Source organism: Panthera leo, chromosome E1 (genome assembly GCF_018350215.1).
Source record: "Panthera leo isolate Ple1 chromosome E1, P.leo_Ple1_pat1.1, whole genome shotgun sequence".
Taxonomy (NCBI): domain Eukaryota; kingdom Metazoa; phylum Chordata; class Mammalia; order Carnivora; family Felidae; genus Panthera; species Panthera leo.
Window position 1 is genome coordinate 36,588,020 of NC_056692.1, and position 18,554 is coordinate 36,606,573.

The following is an 18,554-nucleotide window of genomic DNA, read 5'->3' on the forward strand; positions in this document are numbered from 1 at the left end:
CTTCTCCTAAATGTTGGTGGCTTTGCATTATTTATTGGGACCTACGGCCATTCCCTTTAGACATCCGGTTTGCCTGAGATAGTGAACGTTCTGCCCTGGTTTCCTGGGCGTGGAAGTGCGAGCTGGATGGGGAATTGCTTGCTGCTGCTGGGCTGGGAGGGGACGGCTCTCCTGGGATTCTGCCTCTCCGCGCCCCGTTTCGGGCACCACCGTGGCTTTTAAGCCTGTCCCTTGAGGTCAACTGTCCAGGGCTGAGGATAGAAAGTCTCCCAGGAGACCAGGTTCCTTTGGGTTGAATCTTTTGGGCTGGTGGGGCTTTGCCTGTGCGGCGGCCCCCCGGCCCCCGGGTCTTCCACCTGAGGGCGCCCCGGGGAGTGGCGCGTGCACCCACGCACAGGTGTCCGCCCCCCCCCCCCCGCCCCCACCGCCCGGGGCGCGCCCCCCGCCCGCCGCGCGCGCCACTTCCTGAGCGCGCCCCGGGCCCGCGGCCCCGCCCTGCGGCCAGGCCGGGAGGCGGCGGCGGAGACAGAGGTACAGGTGCCTCCGCCCGGCGACCGCCGCCCGCCAGCCCGTCCGCCTTGGCACCAGGCCTTCACGGCCCCTCTCCCGCCTCACACTCCGGCCTCCTCACCGCCCGGCCAAATGCAGGCCGTCGCCCTCCCCGAGGAGATCCGTTGGCTCATGGAAGGTAACGCCCTGGCCCAGCCCCAGGCCCCCTCCCGCCGTTCCCCCACCCCTCCCCCGGGGAGTCCCTCTGGTGCGGAGCTGGAGGCCCCCACCCGGGACGCCAGAGGCTTCCAAGGCCGGCCTCTTTTTGCAGCACCATCACCCTCCACCTTCTAGAGCCTCAAGGCTTCTAGAACCCTCAACTCTGCAGAGCCACATTTTCATTCTGCCCGCTCAGGGTCCCATTCGCCCCGCTCAGTTCCACATTTTCTTTTTCTTCGAGGCGTCTCCACTCCTCCACGTAACCTCCCAGGCTTCCGAACCACCTTCCAGCCAGGTCCTCAGGGGCGCTCCTCACGTTCCCGGTCTCCTGGGGACAGCCCCCCACCACCGCGCCTGTGGGGCTTTGCCTTCTTCCTCCCTCCCCAGCCCCGAAGTCCCTCACCCTCCTGCTCAGAGCTCCCCGAGGCTCTCAGGGGGGTGCGAGGGGCTCGTGGGATGCTGTCGGCCAAGGCCTGGGGGTTAATGGGAGTTTTGCTGGCGCCCAAAGCCCGTGCCTCCCTCTTTCAGCCTGCAGACTTCTGGGGCGGGGTTGGGGCGGGGGGGGGAGGTCTTGCTGCCCACCCAGGGCAGGCTGACACGCAGTATTACATTTCTAACTTTTCTAGAAATGCCCCATCCTAGGGTGTGTACCTTCAAACTATCGTTCCTAAGCAGTCCTTTTAAGAGTTAAGGTCATACTCAGCAACACTCGACACATCCTTCTTAACACTCGAAATATCACCTGCTCCATTCACACTTTTTCTCGTGCAAGAAACTTGCTTCCCTGTAACTGACCTTCCTGGAAGGACAGAGGCCTGGAATCTGTGCTTGCATAAGGGCCCCAGGAGGAAACTACTCGGAATTAAGCCTTTTGGCATCCGAGTGACATTTTTGACACATATTTAACAGATGGCCTGCTTTGGGCAGGTCAGACTTTTGGCAAGGAGTATTTTTTTTTTTTTTCCAGTTTCTCTCAATTTAATTGGTTTTATATCTCCATTACCTTGTTATCTTGGTATAAATGCCTCCTAATCAAATATTTGGCAGTCCTTTTGGTCTCTGTTTGTAGCACTGTTTCCATTCTGGATTGCTTCTATGTAAAAGCTGTCAACTAGGTATTTCTTTTAAGGTGAAGCTTCCAAAATCCACTTTACTTATGACCTGAGTAAATCTAAACTTTCAGAGTAAAAAAGTATTTATAGGCTAAAATAGCATCATCTGGGTGTCTGAGAAGAAACAATCCAGCCTTTCCCTCTGTTGTTGGTTGAATATTCGATGTTAAGTATAAAGAGAGGCTGTGAGTGTGGTTCCTGGGAGACAAGGAACTGTGGCGAAAAGTTTAATTCTGCCCTTGCATTAAAAAATATAAAGTGATTCTTTTTATTGGTATCTGTCATTTGATGAGAGAAAACCTATTTTACGAGCTCATTAAACTATACTTCCGTTCTGTGTGCAGCCTTAGTAGAAAATTCCTTTTTATTTTCAGAGGCTTGCAGTGAAATCCACTCCTTCAACATTTTTGATGTGCAGTTCTTTATTGTTCAAAACTGACACTTTGGTAAACAACTCATTTCTGCACCTGCCACCTTCCTTTAGCTTAGATTATTTTCTTGTTAGCTGACTGTTTTTAATTGAAGTCTTCAGATCTCCTTCTAAAGCAGAACCTTTGTTTGCTGACAAGTAGAGCAGGGTATGAATGGAGATTAATTGCATGTCACATACTTCTGTATCAAACTTGCTGTGTCTTAACAATGTCTGTTGGTGCTTGCGTCTTTAGAATATACAGAGGAGTCTGAGATTAAATTTTAAGGAGCTTCGTTGGTTAATGTATTTCTTGAAGGCCTTTTTTTTTAAGTTTGCAATTGGAATCTGAATCTGAACTAGAGGGGAAAAAAGATAAAAGTGGGATTCCAACCAACCAATAATTCTATTGAAAAATGTTTGAAGACTATGTTTTTGAAAGGTTCATGTAATCCTAGCAACATATTGGTTATAGATTTTCTTTTAATTTTTTATTTTATTTTATTTTATTTTTTCGATTTTGTTTTTTATGGAATACAGTCTCTGGTGTAGGCCAGTAGAATTATTCATTGTACTACAAATAATTTGTGGATATTAGAAACCCATAATGGCTATCAATTTATCGTCTGTTACTGTGTACTTGTCTCTCCCCTTCTCTGGCCCCTCCCACACACACTTTTTAAGGTTAACTGTTGACAATTAGAAAATATGTAGGTCCTGATCTCTATATTGTCACTCAGTGGAGAGAGTCACAGGGTGAGAGAGCTGCCACTTTAGTGCTGCCACATGGCTGTGGTGGGGGGGTTTCCACAATGAATTACTACTTTCATAAACCAAGGCATAAGCATTTGCACGGTGATTTAATGCTGGCCATCACAGCCATAACTTAAGCATTTATTTATTTATAACTACACGAGCATAAATGACAGGGGCATTTTTTGACATAATGTGTGTGCTTTTAAAAATAAAATATGCAAAGCATTATGAAAGGTTTATGCCAAAATTTTGCATAAGGAAGAAGGGAACAGAAATGTTGAAGGTCTACAATTAATTTTGTTTAAGGATAAAATTTTAAACATTTGGAAATGTTTCATTTGACCCAAAAACTCAACTTCTGGGAATCTGTATTACTGAAATTAAAGGACAGGAGGTATGTGTACAAAGATCCATCTCGAATGTCCATGAGTTGGGAAAGGTGGGGCGATGGTATGAATGAATTATCCATCTTATGGAATATTTTGCAGCCATTAAAAAGAATGTACTGTATCTGTATATATTGGCTTGGAAAATGTCCATAGGTTTAAGACTAAAAGCAAGGTGCACAATAACATATATGATCTGTTTTTGTTTGAGAACAAAAAGGTGAACCATGCCCTCCCTCCCATATATTATGTATTATTTTGTAAGCCTAGGAAGAAGTAAGAATATACACCTAGCTGTTAGCATTGGTTTCTTTGGGAGGGGAATAAGAAGGTGGGGGAGACAGAGATCATTACTTTTATTTCATACACCTTCATGTTGTTGGAATTGTGACAATGACCATGTATTAACTTTTGTTAATCAGATAAACAATCAGTAGCGTTCTTTCATTTTTTTTTAACATTTATTTATTTTTGAGACAGAGACAGACAGAGCATGAACGGGGGAGGGTCAGAGAGAGAGGGAGACACAGAATCCGAAGCAGGCTCCAGGCTCCGAGCTATCAGCACAGAGCCCGACACGGGGCTCAAACTCATGAACCGTGACATGACCTGAGCCAAAGGTGGAAGCTCAACCGACTGAGCCACCCAGGCGCCCCAGTAGTGTTCTTTAAAAGAAAAAGGGACAAACAAAAGACAAAAAGAAGCTTGCAGATGTCAGAGTGGTCAGAGTGCTAAAGGACCATTAACTGAGGTTATGATTATGTTTTTCTCTTGTTAGCTCTGGGGGTGTGTGGAGGGTGGGGATTTTTTTTTTTTAATGCTTTCTTGGAGTTTTGGCAAATGTTAAAGCAGCGAGAGTACTTTTAGAGTAACTCAGGAAATAGCCTCCTCAGACTCTGTCAAGCTCTCTTATAGAAATTGTAACTAGTCCATATCAGCAAATAAGTACCTTACAGATAAGTAAAATGAAAAGTGTTTGTTTACTGCCTTATTGAAAGAGGAGGAAATATTCAGGTCTGTTTTCAAATAATCAGGCTTGAGATGTAGAAGCTATCTTTTTGTTTTTGTTTTGTGATAACCATACTGAAAACAAAAACAATGGTGTGCTGGCAGTTTGCATAATCTTTGCTCCATAGATATAAACATAATCAGTTTCTTCCTTGTCTTTCTATCCCTGCTTTTGAAGTAAGAAGCACGAGAGGCAAGTATGAAGGAGGTTGAATATATATTTATTTCTTCAGTTCAAAATGTGCCGTGTGTGATGGAATAGGACCTACTGATTTTACCCTAAGAGCTAATAGGTGCCAACCACCTACAAGGTACCTAGATCCTGCTGGGAGTGTGGAGTAAAGCCAAAACAACATCCACATCCCAGCTGCATTTAGTAGCAACTGCTGTGTGAACACTAATTCTGATATGCCTATGGTTACTAATTTTTAAACTTCCTTGGAAAGAAATAGTAATTAATCATTTCCTTCTAAATTGTTCTCCAGATTTGTTTTGGTCAATGCAACCAACCCTAAAATTCTTTTCAGTACAGTAAAATTCCAACTCTGTGGAACTGGTAAGAGTGAGTTACTCTTGATAGTTTGATTCTCTTTAATGAAGCACTCTAACTTTTTATCATAAAATTTGTGATTCATCTTTTTCTAAAACGTATTTGGAATTTTTCTCACTTCCTCACTTTCTCACTTCCTCAACTAGCCAATCTGTAACTCAAGAGTTGTTACAGTGAATATAGGTTATCAAACTTTGTGGAAACATATTGAGTTGTTTAGGGCTGTTTCTGTCCCAGTTGCCCCCGGACTGCCTTGTGAAGGTCAACATCTGTTTTCTATTTTTATTTTTGTCACTTTTTTCCTACTGCAAGGTCGGGTCTATCACTTTACATTGCTCTCAGTGTGTCTGGAGCCATACTGCTACTGGAATATGAGGGAATCAAGCTTGTTGGGATTGAGATGTGTAAAAGAAGGTATGAAGGGCTCTTTAGATGAACACAGTACCCAAATCTTTAGGTGTAGACTTTGTGACATGCATTTGGCTGCTCAAGAGTCTTTTTTGCTTAATTTGTGATACCGGGTTGTCTTCTAGATAGGAGAGACTACCGGCAGGTGAGATCTAACCATTCTTCTTTTTCCATGTTAAAATTTTCTCTGATTATAAAGGTAATAATGCTCATTGTAGAAAATTTAGAACACGCACAATGATACACAGTCACCCATGCCCATGGTCAACAATTGTTAAAGTTCCATGTATTTCTGTCAGCTTTTATTGTATGTACATACTTTAAAAGTTGGGACGTAGTGTGTGGATAGTTTTATATAGTGATCTTTCCACTTACAGTTTTTCTTTTTCTTTTTTTTTTTAACGTTTATTTATTTTTGAGACAGAGAGAGACAGAGCATGAACGGGGGAGGGTCAGAGAGAGGGCCACACAGAATCGGAACCGGCTCCAGGCTCTGAGCTGTCAGCACAGAGCCCGACGCGGGGCTTGGACTCACGGACCGCGAGATCATGACCCGAGCTGAAGTCGGCCGCTTAACCGACTGAGCCACCCAGGCGCCCCCCCACTTACAGTCTTTCAATTCCTAAGGTCTCTTGAGAATTTTCTCAGATCATTAAAATTATTTTTTTCTTGCCAGTGATCTAGAAGTTATATATTCAGGTGTTATTCCACTGATATTTTTTCTCTTATGGCTTAAAAAAAAGCACCATGTCCCTTTGATTTAGCAACACTAAGAATGAAACAGTATGTTTTGGCTCTTTCCTCTCAGGTGAAATGTGAAATTCCTGATATAATCTGAGATTTTAGACTCAGAATTGTTAATATTTTATTATGTATATTACAATAATTATTTTCTGACATTTGCATAATATTTTTAAGCCATAGATATAATACTGTTTTTTCCCTTTGATTTGCTCATTGCTTACTTTTTGTACCATGGCTTTTTCATTCTTGAACTTTTAATTTTATCTCTCTTAGATATTTAGACTGGGCTAATATGGTGGCCACTAGCCATAGGTGGCTATTTACGTTTAAATTAAATTAAAAATTTCGGTTCCTCAATTGCGCTAGCTACATTTCAGCTGCTCAGTAGCCATGCTGGCTACTGGATTGGACAGTGCATAAGGCCCTAGTAGATGATGATCTAGAATATAATACTGGGTGAATTTCTCAAGAAGGGTTCCTTTAAAAAAAATCTTTTTTTAATGTTTATTTTTTTTTGAAGAAGAGAGACAGAATGCAAGCGAGGGAGGGGCAGAGAAAGAGGGAGACACAGAATTTGAGGTAGGCTCCAGGCTCTGAGCTGTCAGCACAGAGCCCGATGTGGGGCTTGGACCCGTGAGCAGTGAGATCACAATCTGAGCCGAGGTAAGACTGAGCCGACTGAGCCACCCAGGCACCCCTCAAGAAGGGTTCTTTGATACTACACTTCCTTATCCCCTGCATGTCCAAGAATGTGTCTATCTAGTTTCATATAAACTTAGGTGTGTAGGGGCGCCTGGGTGGCTCAGTCGGTTAAGCATCCGACTTCGGCTCAGGTCACGATCTCGTGGTCCGCGAGTTCGCGCCCCGCGTCAGGCTTTGTGCTGACAGCTCAGAGCCTGGAGCCTGCCTTGAATTCTGTGTCTCCCTCTCTCTCTGCCCCTCCCTCGTGTTCTGTCTCTCTTCTTCAAAAATAAATAAACATTAAAAAAAAAACATTAAAAAATTTTAAACTTACGTGTGTACAGAAAGTTCTAGACTTGCACTCTGCCCATTTCTTCCCCTTCCTACTAATTCACTCTCTAGAAGTATCCCATTATCTTCTGGCCTTCAGTTTTGTGGAGGAGATGCCAGCCTGATGTATTTCTTTTGTAGCCCATTTCTCCCACCCTCTGCCTAGATGTTTATAGGATGTTTTTCTTTGCTCTCAGAAATGTCACTAGATAGTGTCAAAGTTTTAGATTTTTAAAATAATTTTTCTCAGTTTGTAATGAACCATTTTGACCTGTAGACTCAGGTCTTTAACTTGGGGAAGTTTTCTATTATCACTACTTCTGCTCCATTTGCTTTATTTTGTCACATTGGAGTATACGTTAAGATATATATTAAACCTTAAACTACTGTCTCCAATTCACCTTTTTTATTGTTCTATCTGTCACTGACTTCATCATGATTTTAAATTCAGCATTCAATTAAAAAAAAAATTTCCATGTATTTTTTCCTTATCATTCATTGTTTCCTTGTCATTACATCTGCAAAGCTCTGGCTTATAGATCTGAGTTTTTGTATGTTTTTGAGAATACAAATTAGAAATTTTCTATACATCTGTTCTTTAATAATAAATCTACTTGGGGCCCCTGGGTGACTCAGTCAGTTAAGCATCCAACTTTGGCTCCAGTCATGATCTCACAGTCTGTGAGTTTGAACACCATGTCAGGCTCTGTGCTGACAGCTCAGAGCCTGGAGCCTGCTTCTGATTCTGTGTCTCCCTCTCTCTCTGCCCCTTCTCTGATCATGCTCTGTCTCTCTATATCTCTCAAAAATAAAGACACATTAAAATTTTTTTTTAAATAATAAATCTACTTCAGAGGAAGGCATTTTTTTCTAGTTTTTCAAGATGATCTTTTCTCTTTGAATTTGAGTGTTTTCTCACAGGTCCTGTATGGTTTTGTGTGTGTGTGTGTGTGTGTGTTTAGTTTGCCTAAATTCAAATCCTGACTCTGCCACTTTCTTACTACCTGGTTGACTTTGGGTCTCAGTTTGCTCATCTGTAAAATGGGAATCATAATAGTACCTATCTCATAGAATTTACATGGGGAACAAAGGAATGAATATTTGAAAAGAACTTAATATTTGGTAAATTTTTAAAAAATTATTTTCTTAGAGAAAGTCTTGTTGATTTTTTTGGTTTAATTTGTTTTGTTTTGTTTGCTTTTGCCTCTTTATAGGAAAGCTCTGAGGTGTGGCCTTTTACCTATGTCGGTGATTCACCCTTGCCTCTCTAAATTAGGGGAAGTTTGTAGGGGTTCTTTCCGAGTCTCCTCCATTTCTATCCTTCCTTAGATTAGAGTCCAGTGATCATTCTATGAGAAAATTTATGGAAGAAGGAGAGATATTAGCTTCATTGTTAACTTAGGAAAAATATGGGCTCCTTACCTTGTTGTAGAATGCTGTGTGTGTGTGTGTTTGTGTTTGTAAAATAGTACTTTTGCATTACTTCTCAGTAGAAAAAAAAGAAAGTTTACTCTTCCTCTTCTTCCTTTTTGTTTTTTAAAAAAACATTTTTTTAATAGGTAGAAATATTTGAGCTTCATTGTGGGTATACCCTAGGTGTTGGGTAGGCTGCCCCGACCTTTTGAACTCTAGGCATGATCTATTCCCTGTGGAAGCCCAGACGTCTCCTCAAAATCCTAATAATTCTCAAGGAGCATGCATTCTCAGGGTACTTTTCCTTCCAGGCTCTTAGCTGCCCTGAGTCATGTAGGCGTAAACTTTTGGTTTCCAAATCGGATGATTTTGTTTCTCAGGGGACTTTTGGCAACACGTGGACACGTTTTTTGTTGTTGCAACTGGGGAGGTGCTATGGAATCTAGTGGGTAGAGGCCAGGCCTGATGCTAAACTTCCTACAATGCATAGGACAGCCCCCACAAGCAAAGAATCATACAACCCCAAATGTCAGTAGTGCAAGATTGAGAAACCCTGGCCTAGATAGACCCTTTTCCTCAGTTTCCACAAAAGCCTACTCATGTGAAGCCCCTGCAATTGTAGAAGACATCACTGGAATTTTAGGGGGAACAAGAAGAGGGATGAGGGGTTTACATAGCAGTAATGCAAATTATTTCAATTTGAATATTAAGCATCCCTATTCCTAAATCTTTGCCACCCCAGTCATCAGAGAGTGCCCTCTGACCCTTCACCTGATGTAGTTCTCAGCCTATGCTTTCTCATAGGCACTTTCTCCCTTTATCCTATCTGGAACAAAACCAAAAAGAAAAAAGAAAAAGACAACAACAACAACTCTATTTCCCTGGCCAACTGAAAAGATAGTTTAGCTGTCTGTTGAATTTTTTAGGCTCCCCCCAAACACCCACACAGAGAAACAAGTTACTTTTCCAAACGGTGACAGTTGTCTCTCTAAGAGGAATTTTGGTGCCACCAATTAAGATAATAACATTTTTTCTCATTATATACTTGTAATACTTAAACAATTTTCAGTCACTTTAAATATTGGAAAAATAAGATAAGTTTCAAGTTTTACCATCATCTGAGAATCTTAACATATTGACATAACTATCATAGATCTCATTTTTTCACGTCATAAGCCATTACACCCTACAGAAATCCTATAATTTCTGCTACATTTATTCATATTTATTTCCCCTGTGTTTCCAAGTTCATTGCTTGCTTTTCCGGTTTGTCAGTGCTGCATTATAGGTTAGATGATTCTAACAGATGGCTTTTCAGGTTTGGAGTCTTTGAGTTCCACTGCTTAATTTTACTATCCAGCTTTTACATGGGAGATAGGACAGATGTGGGCTCAGGAACAAAGTGGTCTTAACATCCAGAGAGCGAGCTTTACTGAAAGCTTATGGGTTTGATAAAATCATTTATGGGTTACTTAAATTCTCATCTAGGGTCTCCTCCTAACATTGTTGACATTCTAATGTTAGTATGATACAAGGAAATAAGGTGTTTATTCACATAGTAGGAGCTTTGCTAAAATGTGTCCTGTGACACATATTTTTACTTATGCAAACCAATATTGTAGTTGAGTTGGAATTAATTAAGGTAGTGTACCTTATAAATCAAATATATGGAGAATGCTGGGGTATTTAGCTACTGAAAATACCTCTTTTTGTTTGTTTTATTTTGTGTTGTTTTTTATTTATTAAAAAGTTTTTTTAATATTTATTCATCTTTTTGAGAGAGAGAGACAGAGTGTGAGCAGGGGAGGGGCAGAAGGAGAGGGAGACACAGAATCTGAAGCAGGCTCCAGGCTCTGATCTGTCAGCACAGAGCCCAATGCAGGGCTCGAACTCATGAACCGTTGAGATCATGACCTGGGCAGAAGTTGGACGCTTTACCAGCTGAGTCACCCAGTACCCCCTATTTTGTGATGTTTTTATTGGGTACAATATACTTCCAGAAAAATGCTCAATCATAAATATACAGCTCAGTGAATCTTCACAAAAAGAACACATCCCCAAAACAAAGGAAAAAACGTTACCAAAACTTCCAGAGACCCTCTGTGTCCTTTAGTACCTACCCACACCTATAGGCAAGCACGCCTCTGATTTCTAACAGCAAAGTTCAGCTTTGCTTATTCAATCATACAGTATGTCCTCATGTATCTGGCTGCTTTGCTCAAGATGATGCAGAAAATATCTCTTAGCTGTGGTCTAATAAACCTCCTGAAAATCACACTGCCTTTAAAATAATTTTTCCGGGGCTCCTGGGCAGCTCATTTGGTTAAGTGTCCAACTTTGGCTCAGGTCATGATCTCGCGGTTTGTGGGTTCAAGCCTTGCGTCGTGCTCTGTGGTGACAGCTTAGAGCCTGGAGCCTGCTTCAGATTCTGTGTCTCCCTCTCTGCCCCTCCCCTGCTCACACTCTGTCTCTGTCTCAAAAATAAATAAACATTTAAAAAAATTTAAATAATTTTTCCTTTCTGATAACTTTTTGTATGAACCTCTTCCTCCCTCAATCCATCTATCCATTCCTCCCTCCCTCCTTTTCTCCCTTCCTTCTTTCATTAAGGTATGATTTATGTACATAAAACGCACTAATCTTAAGTGTTACAACTCGATGACTTTAATATATGTAAACACCTGTGTGACCGCCACCCAGATTAAGATACAAACATTTCCATCATCCTGAAAAGTCTCCTTTCCAGTTAGTAGCCCTCCCCAGAGGTAACCACTATTCTGACCTCTATCATCATGGATTACTGTAGTTGTTCTGGAACTTCATGAATCAATATGATCTCTTTTGTGTCTGTCCTCAACATCGTATTTTTGTGATTTATCCCTGTTGTTCTGTGTATCAGTTTTATCTTATCCTTTATGCAGAGTAGTATCCCATATTCCATATTTTGTTTATCCATTTTTCTGCTGATGGACATTGAGCTGTTCAGTTTGGGGCTATTGTGAATACAGCTGCTGTGAGCACTCTTATATAACCTGCTTTGTGAACATAAGCACTCACTTCTTTCAGATAAATATTTAGGAGTAGAATTACTGGGTCATAGGGTAGGTATATGTTTAATTTTATTAGAAACTCCAGTTTCCCAAAGCAATTATACTTATTTTACACTCCTACCAGCAGTGTGTGAGAGTTCTCATGGATATATTTTTATTATAGAATATTTACACAACATAGAAATAAGACTACTTGATCTTTTTTAGACAGGGTAGTATTATATACTTTTCCATGTGAATCTGTCTATCCATGCATATATATAAACTGCTGCATGGTGTTGCAAAATTTGTAACTATTTTTCTATTGATGGATGTTTAAGTTTTTCCCAATTTTTAAAAATATTTCCACAGTGCTGTAGAGAACCTATCTCTATGCATCTTTGTGTACATGTGAAAATATTTCTGTAGGATAAATTTTTAGACTCTCAAATAGATTGCAGATGTGTTAATCCTAGAATTTTAGTTTGGCCACTAGCTAAAACTTAATCTAAAGTGCTCGCTGTGTTTTAGGTTCTGGTTTTTGTTCTCTCTGTGCTGTGAGTATACAGGTATTGTCATTTCCCCCCCTCCAGGAGGTAGAAAGAGAATTAAAAATATAAACACCACAATTCTTGGGTCATGGGGCAGAAACAATCAGCAGGTTGAAGCAAACCACAACCAGAACATGCTGATAATTTCTCTGTTGTATGCTGACAACTTCCTGCAAGCCAAAACAAAGCTGGTGGGTATGATTTTAGCCTTGCCAATAAGTTTACCTCTTAACAGAAGGCGAAAAATATATGCCTTAAGGATTACAATTAATTGCCAGATAAAAATGTAATGCAAGGTTTAAAACAAGTTTTAAACAAACTGAAAGTAATTATCCCCTTCTATTATACTTTTATTTAATTGGTATGAAAATAGACAAGATTTCCTTGAAGACTTCCATTATTGATTGGGGTAGGAAAAATCAAACACTGAAGTTTTAAAGATTGAATTTCAGTGTGACATTTAAGGGTGACTGCAGAAATCTTAATGGTCTGATATCTTCAGTGTACCTGTGATAGGGAATCAGAAATTTTGGTTTTTTTCCACCAGAAGCTGTCAATGAGACTTTGTAGAAGCTGGATTAGCACCCAGGCTGGTTTCTTCTGTAAAATAGGAATATATAATTTAAAGGAATAGTTGTGATATTTAATTTAATGTAAAGAATACCCAGGGTCATGTAGGTGGCTCATTCGGGTAAGCGCCTGACTCTTGATTTCGGCTCAGGTCATGATCTCAAGGTACGTGGGTTCAAGCCCCATATTGGGTTCCTCACTCACTGACAGTGCAGAACCTGTTTGTGATACTCTGTCTCTCTCTCTCTCTCAAAATAAATAAATAAACTTTTTTAAAATCCTAAAAGGAAAAAGAATACCCAAGTATCTTAGTAGTAAATGTGACCCATAAGATACCATCGTCCTCAAAATAAACGAAAGAGTAAATGGACAAGGTCAGATATTTGGGAAAATGTCAGAAACTTGCACCAGTCTACAAAACCTAGTGATCTTGGACACATCCTGCCAAGAGTCTTTTCAGCTGGCCTTAGATCCTGCAGGGGTATGATGATCATATTACTTCTACAGTGTTCCACATACCTTCTGTTCCCTTATCCTTCTGTCTTCTTTTCCTACTCTGACTTGCTGGAATAGATGTCCAAATAAGCTGCCTAGAAGCTGAGGGAGTCTGTTTTAGAGCATCTATGAATTATGAAATGCAGATACAGCTTTGCCAGAGCTGAGTTTACCTTTTAAATATGAGACTTACAATCACTGTATATTACTTTTAGTACGAAATACCATATGCTACTATAAGCCTTCCTTCCAGAGTAATCTTTCACCATTGTCCCTCTCACCTCTAACCTTCTGCTGTCTAAGTTGAGACTCTTTCAGTCTCTCCAGCTGAACTGAGATCTGTCACCTCAGGACCTTCGTACATGATATTCCCATGCTTGTGCTATTCTTTTCCTAGTTTCACCAACTCCTTACCTTCTCCCACACACAACATACATACTTAGCCTGCTAATTTGGGAATTTCAGATAAAAGATCAGTTCCCTAAGAGGTCTCCCCTGACTTACTGCCCTCTCTAGATGAGGTGCCTATACCATGGCGTTGTGGCCTCCCTTCCTTTTCATATTATCACAATTAACTCATATCACAGTTTATTCTAATTGCCTATTTAAGTCTGTATTCTCTGCTAGACTGTATACTCTTATGATAGAGTTTAGATCTAATTCACTTTTTCCAGCACTTGGCATGTATTAAGCACTCAACAAATATTTGTTGAAGAATGAAAATGTGTAGAAAAAAAGTGGCATTGTTGATGGTATGTTTCTCATTTTGTCTTTTCTCTTTGATGTGAAGACATTTACACCATGTGGTTCGTCTTGCTCACTTACCAGTTGAAGGTAACGATGTGCAGAGCCTGTAACGTTGAGTATTATACACAGTGAGAGCTGCAGGGTCAGAGGTGCCTCAAGAGTGTTCTTACACAGTGGTGTTTTCCACACTGGGTTATGCAATTGCAGGATCCTAAGGCATCCTGTTGTGGCAGGATGTGATGTTTATGTTAGAAAACTTGTTTGTAAAAGGTTGATTGCTTAACAGAAAACCTATAGTTAGCTTGGTGAGCTGGGTTAAATATAGGAGCTGATATGTTGAGAGACCTTTTAAAATCTCTTTCCTGTTCAGTGGTGAGGAGTGTGTTTCTGATCAGGGTTGTGCAGGCACCTTCTGGTCGTAATCACTGTAAGTGGCATCATCTAAATTGAAAGACAAATGTATTATATATTGATCTGTAATTTTTGTTTCCTTAATATCTTTATCACGTTGTGATGTCAGGGTTATGCTGGCTTCATAAAATGAGTAGGCAAGTGTGTATAATACTGGATATATAATCCCTCATACAGCCCTTATAGCCCTTGCTTTTAACTCATTTTTTCTTTCAAATGTTTTATTTATTTTTGAGAGAGAGAGTGCGAGCTGGGGAAGGGCAAAGAGAGAGGGGGACAGAGAATCCGAAGTGGGCTCTGTGCTGACAGCAGTGAGCCCAATGTGGGGCTCGAGCTCATGAACCCCCTATGAGATCATGGCCTGAGCTAAAGTCGGCCGTTCAACCAACTGAGCCACCCAGGTGCCCTGCTTTTATTTATATTTTTCTTGTTTATACACTTGTTTATCTACTAAGTTGTGGGTGTAATTTTAGATCTGATTTTTAAAAAACAGATGAGACAGACAGCAGAGATTGTCTTTGTGTTATTTTATTCCTGAGGAGATGACACTTGCACGTGAATTAACATTTGGAAAGGAAGCTTTGCAAAAAAGTAATTTGAAAAAGTAAGCTCATAACAAAAATGGCAAGCTTTTCTTAATATCATTGGGGGGTAATTATATCCTGTTGATGTTCTTTTAACACTTTTAGGATATAGAAATACAATTACATAGGATACTTTACTTACAAGAGTACAGTAAGGAGGGTAGAAGTACAAAATACTATATAGTTGATCCTTGAACGTGTGGGTTAGGGCTGCTGCCTCCTCCTCCCTCCCCCCCCCAACCCTACAGTTGAAAATCCTCATATAGCTTTTGACTTCCCCAAAAGTTAACTACTAGTAGCCTACCATTGAGCAGAGCCTTACCAATAACATAAACAGTCAATTGACACATATTTTATATGTTATATGCACCATACACTGTATTCTTAAAATAAAGTAAACTGGCGGGGCAGCTGGGTGGCTCAGTCATTTAAGCGTCCGATGTCAGCTCAGGTCATGATCTCACGGTTCATGGGTTCCAGCCCCCTGTCAGGCTCTGTGCTGACAGCTCAGAGCCTGGAGCCTGCTTCAGATTCTGTGCCTCCCTCTTTCTCTGGCTCTCCCCTGCTCACGCTCTCTCTCTCTCTCTCTCTCTCAAAAATAAATAAACATTAAAGAAAACAATAAAGTAAGCTGGAGAAAAGAAAATGTTATAAAGAAATCATAAGGAAGAGAAAATACATTTACAACACTGTACTGTATTTATAAAAAAAAATTTGCATCTAAGTGGACTGGTCAGTTCACACTCAGGTTGTTCAAGGGCCAACTGTATACATTTATAATCTGTGGGAATAAAGTATACACTGTGACCACCTCTCTCTCACAGGATTCCTCTTCATTCCCGACTTTCTATCTGCCCAGGTGGCCTCCTTCCCTGCTCACAACTATGAACCAGCTCAGCACATCACCACCAACTGAAACGAAGATAGACGTACAAGTACGTCTCCGGTCCTCCCTCCTTTTTTTTTTTCAAAATGTTAAAATTATACTATACACTGCTTTTTGAAAATTAATAGACTTCTTATTTTTAGAACAGTTTTAGATTCACAGAAAAATGGAGCAGTAGTACACTGTTCTATTTCCCCTTCTTCCCAGTTTCCCTTATTATGAACATTTAACGTTAGTATGACAACATTTGTTACTGTTCATGAACCAACACAGATATGTTATTAACTAAAGTTCATAGTGTATTCTCTTTCCCTTAGTTTTTACCTAATATCCTTTTTTCTGTCCCAGGATCCTATCGATGATACCTTACTTAATTTAGTTTCCTTACATTCCTTTTGGCTGTCACAATTTCTCAAATTTTCCTTGTTTTTGATGACCTTGAAGGTTTTGAGGAGCACTGGTCAGTTGTACTGTAGAATGTGCCTACATTAGAATTTGATGTTTTTCTCATGACTAGACTAGGGCTATGAATTTTGGTGAGGAATATCACAGTGGTAAAGTGCCATTCTTATCACATGTTGAGGGTATGTAATATTAAGATGATTCATGACTGTTGGTATTGACCTTGATCACCTGGTTGATGCAATGTTTGTCTGGTTTCTTTACTGTAAAGTTACTCTTTATTCCGCCTTTCAGTACTGCATTCTTTAGAAGGAAGTCTGTATGTGAAGCCTACACTTAAGGGGTGGCAGTTTATGTTCCCTCTTCTTAAACAATTTTTTTTTTTACGTTTATTTATTTTGAGAGAGAGACAGAGTGCGAGCAGGGGAGGGGCAGAGAAAGAGGGAGAGGGAACCTCAAGCAGGCTCCACACTGACAATGAAAAGCCTGCCTTGGGGCACGAACCCACGAACCATGAGGTCATAACTCTTGAGCTGAAATCAAGAGTCAGGCGTTTAACCGACTGAGCCACCCAGGCACCCCATATGTTCCCCCTTCTTTATTTTTTTATTTTTTTTTTCAACGTTTTTTATTTATTTTTGGGACAGAGAGAGACAGAGCATGAACGGGGCAGGGGCAGAGAGAGAGGGAGGCACAGAATCAGAAACAGGCTCCAGGCTCCGAGCCATCAGCCCAGAGCCTGACGCGGGGCTCGAACTCACGGACCGCGAGATCGTGACCTGGCTGAAGTCGGACACTTAACCAACTGCGCCACCCAGGCGCCCCTGTTCCCCCTTCTTTAAAGTGAAGTATCTACATAAATTATTTAGAATGCATCTGCACTGGAGATTTGTCTCTTCATTCCCATTTATTAATTTATTGAGTTACTTGTTTAAACGTATGGACTAATGAAGAATACTTATTTTATACTTTGAATTGTAATCCAATATTACTTATTTTATTGCTCAAATTGTTCCAGCTTTGGCCATTGGGACCTCTTTTACGTGGCTTCTGTGACTTTTTTGATATGCTCATTGTGTGTGTGTGAGTGTGTGTTCGGGGCATATTCCTACTTTCTGGCACTACAACATACTCCAGGCTCATCTTGTATATCTCCTGCCCCAGTTCTAGAATCAGCCATTTCTCCAAGGAGATTTTTTCCTTTTTATTGAAAATCGGTATTAGAAACCAAGATCTGGCTTCTGGGTGAGCTCATCGGTACTGGGATGTTTCTTTTAGGGCCTCTCCGTTGACAGAGCAAAGAAACACATGTGTTTATAATAACCCCATATACACATATATCTATAAAAAATCCTCTGTATAACCATCTGTATCTATATAAAATTAGACATGAGTTTTTACAATGTCTTCAATTCTAATTCATTCTACACTCCTCTCCTTGCTATTCTTCATACCTGCTCTTCTCCTTTCCATTCCAACAGGGAGAAACCTGGTTCCAACCATTCATCATCCATTTATTGTTTGATCAGAATATACACATATAGCAATATAAGAATCATTAACCTATACACCTTTGGGAAACAAAAGACCAGTTTCCCAGTTTCCCAGTTTCATTGACTGAAGACCAGTATTTATGTGCAGTTTCTTTTGCCTTTAGTCTTATAAACTCCACTTATTTCCAAAGTTACTTAGGTCAGTACCTTTTCCCCCATCCCCTTCAGTGAGGTTTCCCCCCATTATTGGTAATACAGTGAGATTATGTTGCTACAATCTGCATTCTTTCCTGAGATCCCCCAACCTCCTAAATGTTGGTTGTTTTTGTTTTTGTTTTTTTAATTTGTAGACATTAAGGCTCACTCTGTGTTGTAAAGTTCTACAGGTTTTGACAAATGCATAATGTTGTGTATCCACCATTAAAGTATCATATAGTCTGGTTTCACTGCCCCCAAAATCCTCTGAGCTTCACCTATTCACCCCTTCCCCACTCCTGTTGGACCCCTTGCCAACCACTGATCTTTTTACTGTCTCTATAGTATTGCCTTTTCCAGAATGTCATATAATTGGAATTACACAATATGTAGCCTTTTCAGATTGGCCTCTTCCACTTAGTAATATGCACTTAAGATTTCCCCATATCTTTTCATGGCTTGATAGCTCATTGCTTGTTAGTCCTGAATAGCATTCCATTGTCTGGATGTTTATTTATCCATTCACCTACAGACAGTTTTGGCAATTATGAATTAAACTGCTGTAAACATCCATGTACAGGTTTTTGTATGGGCATACATTTTCAGTTCAATTGGGTAAATACTGCTGTTCTAATAGGCATGTAGTGATTTCTTATTGTTTTAATTTGCAATTCCTTAGTGACACA

At 40.4% G+C, this 18,554-nt stretch overlaps 1 protein-coding gene across 1 annotated transcript in view; it reads left to right on the forward strand.

Annotated features, from left to right (window-relative positions):
• The first annotated feature begins 508 nt into the window (after positions 1-508).
• SKAP1 (src kinase associated phosphoprotein 1) overlaps positions 509-18,554 on the forward strand; it is a 278,148-nt gene continuing 260,102 nt past the window's right edge. Inside the window, exon 1 of the mRNA XM_042914773.1 lies at positions 509-688. Within this exon, the coding sequence (XP_042770707.1) occupies positions 643-688 (46 nt within the window). The 5' untranslated portion in view covers positions 509-642. The remainder of the gene's footprint in view (positions 689-18,554) is intronic.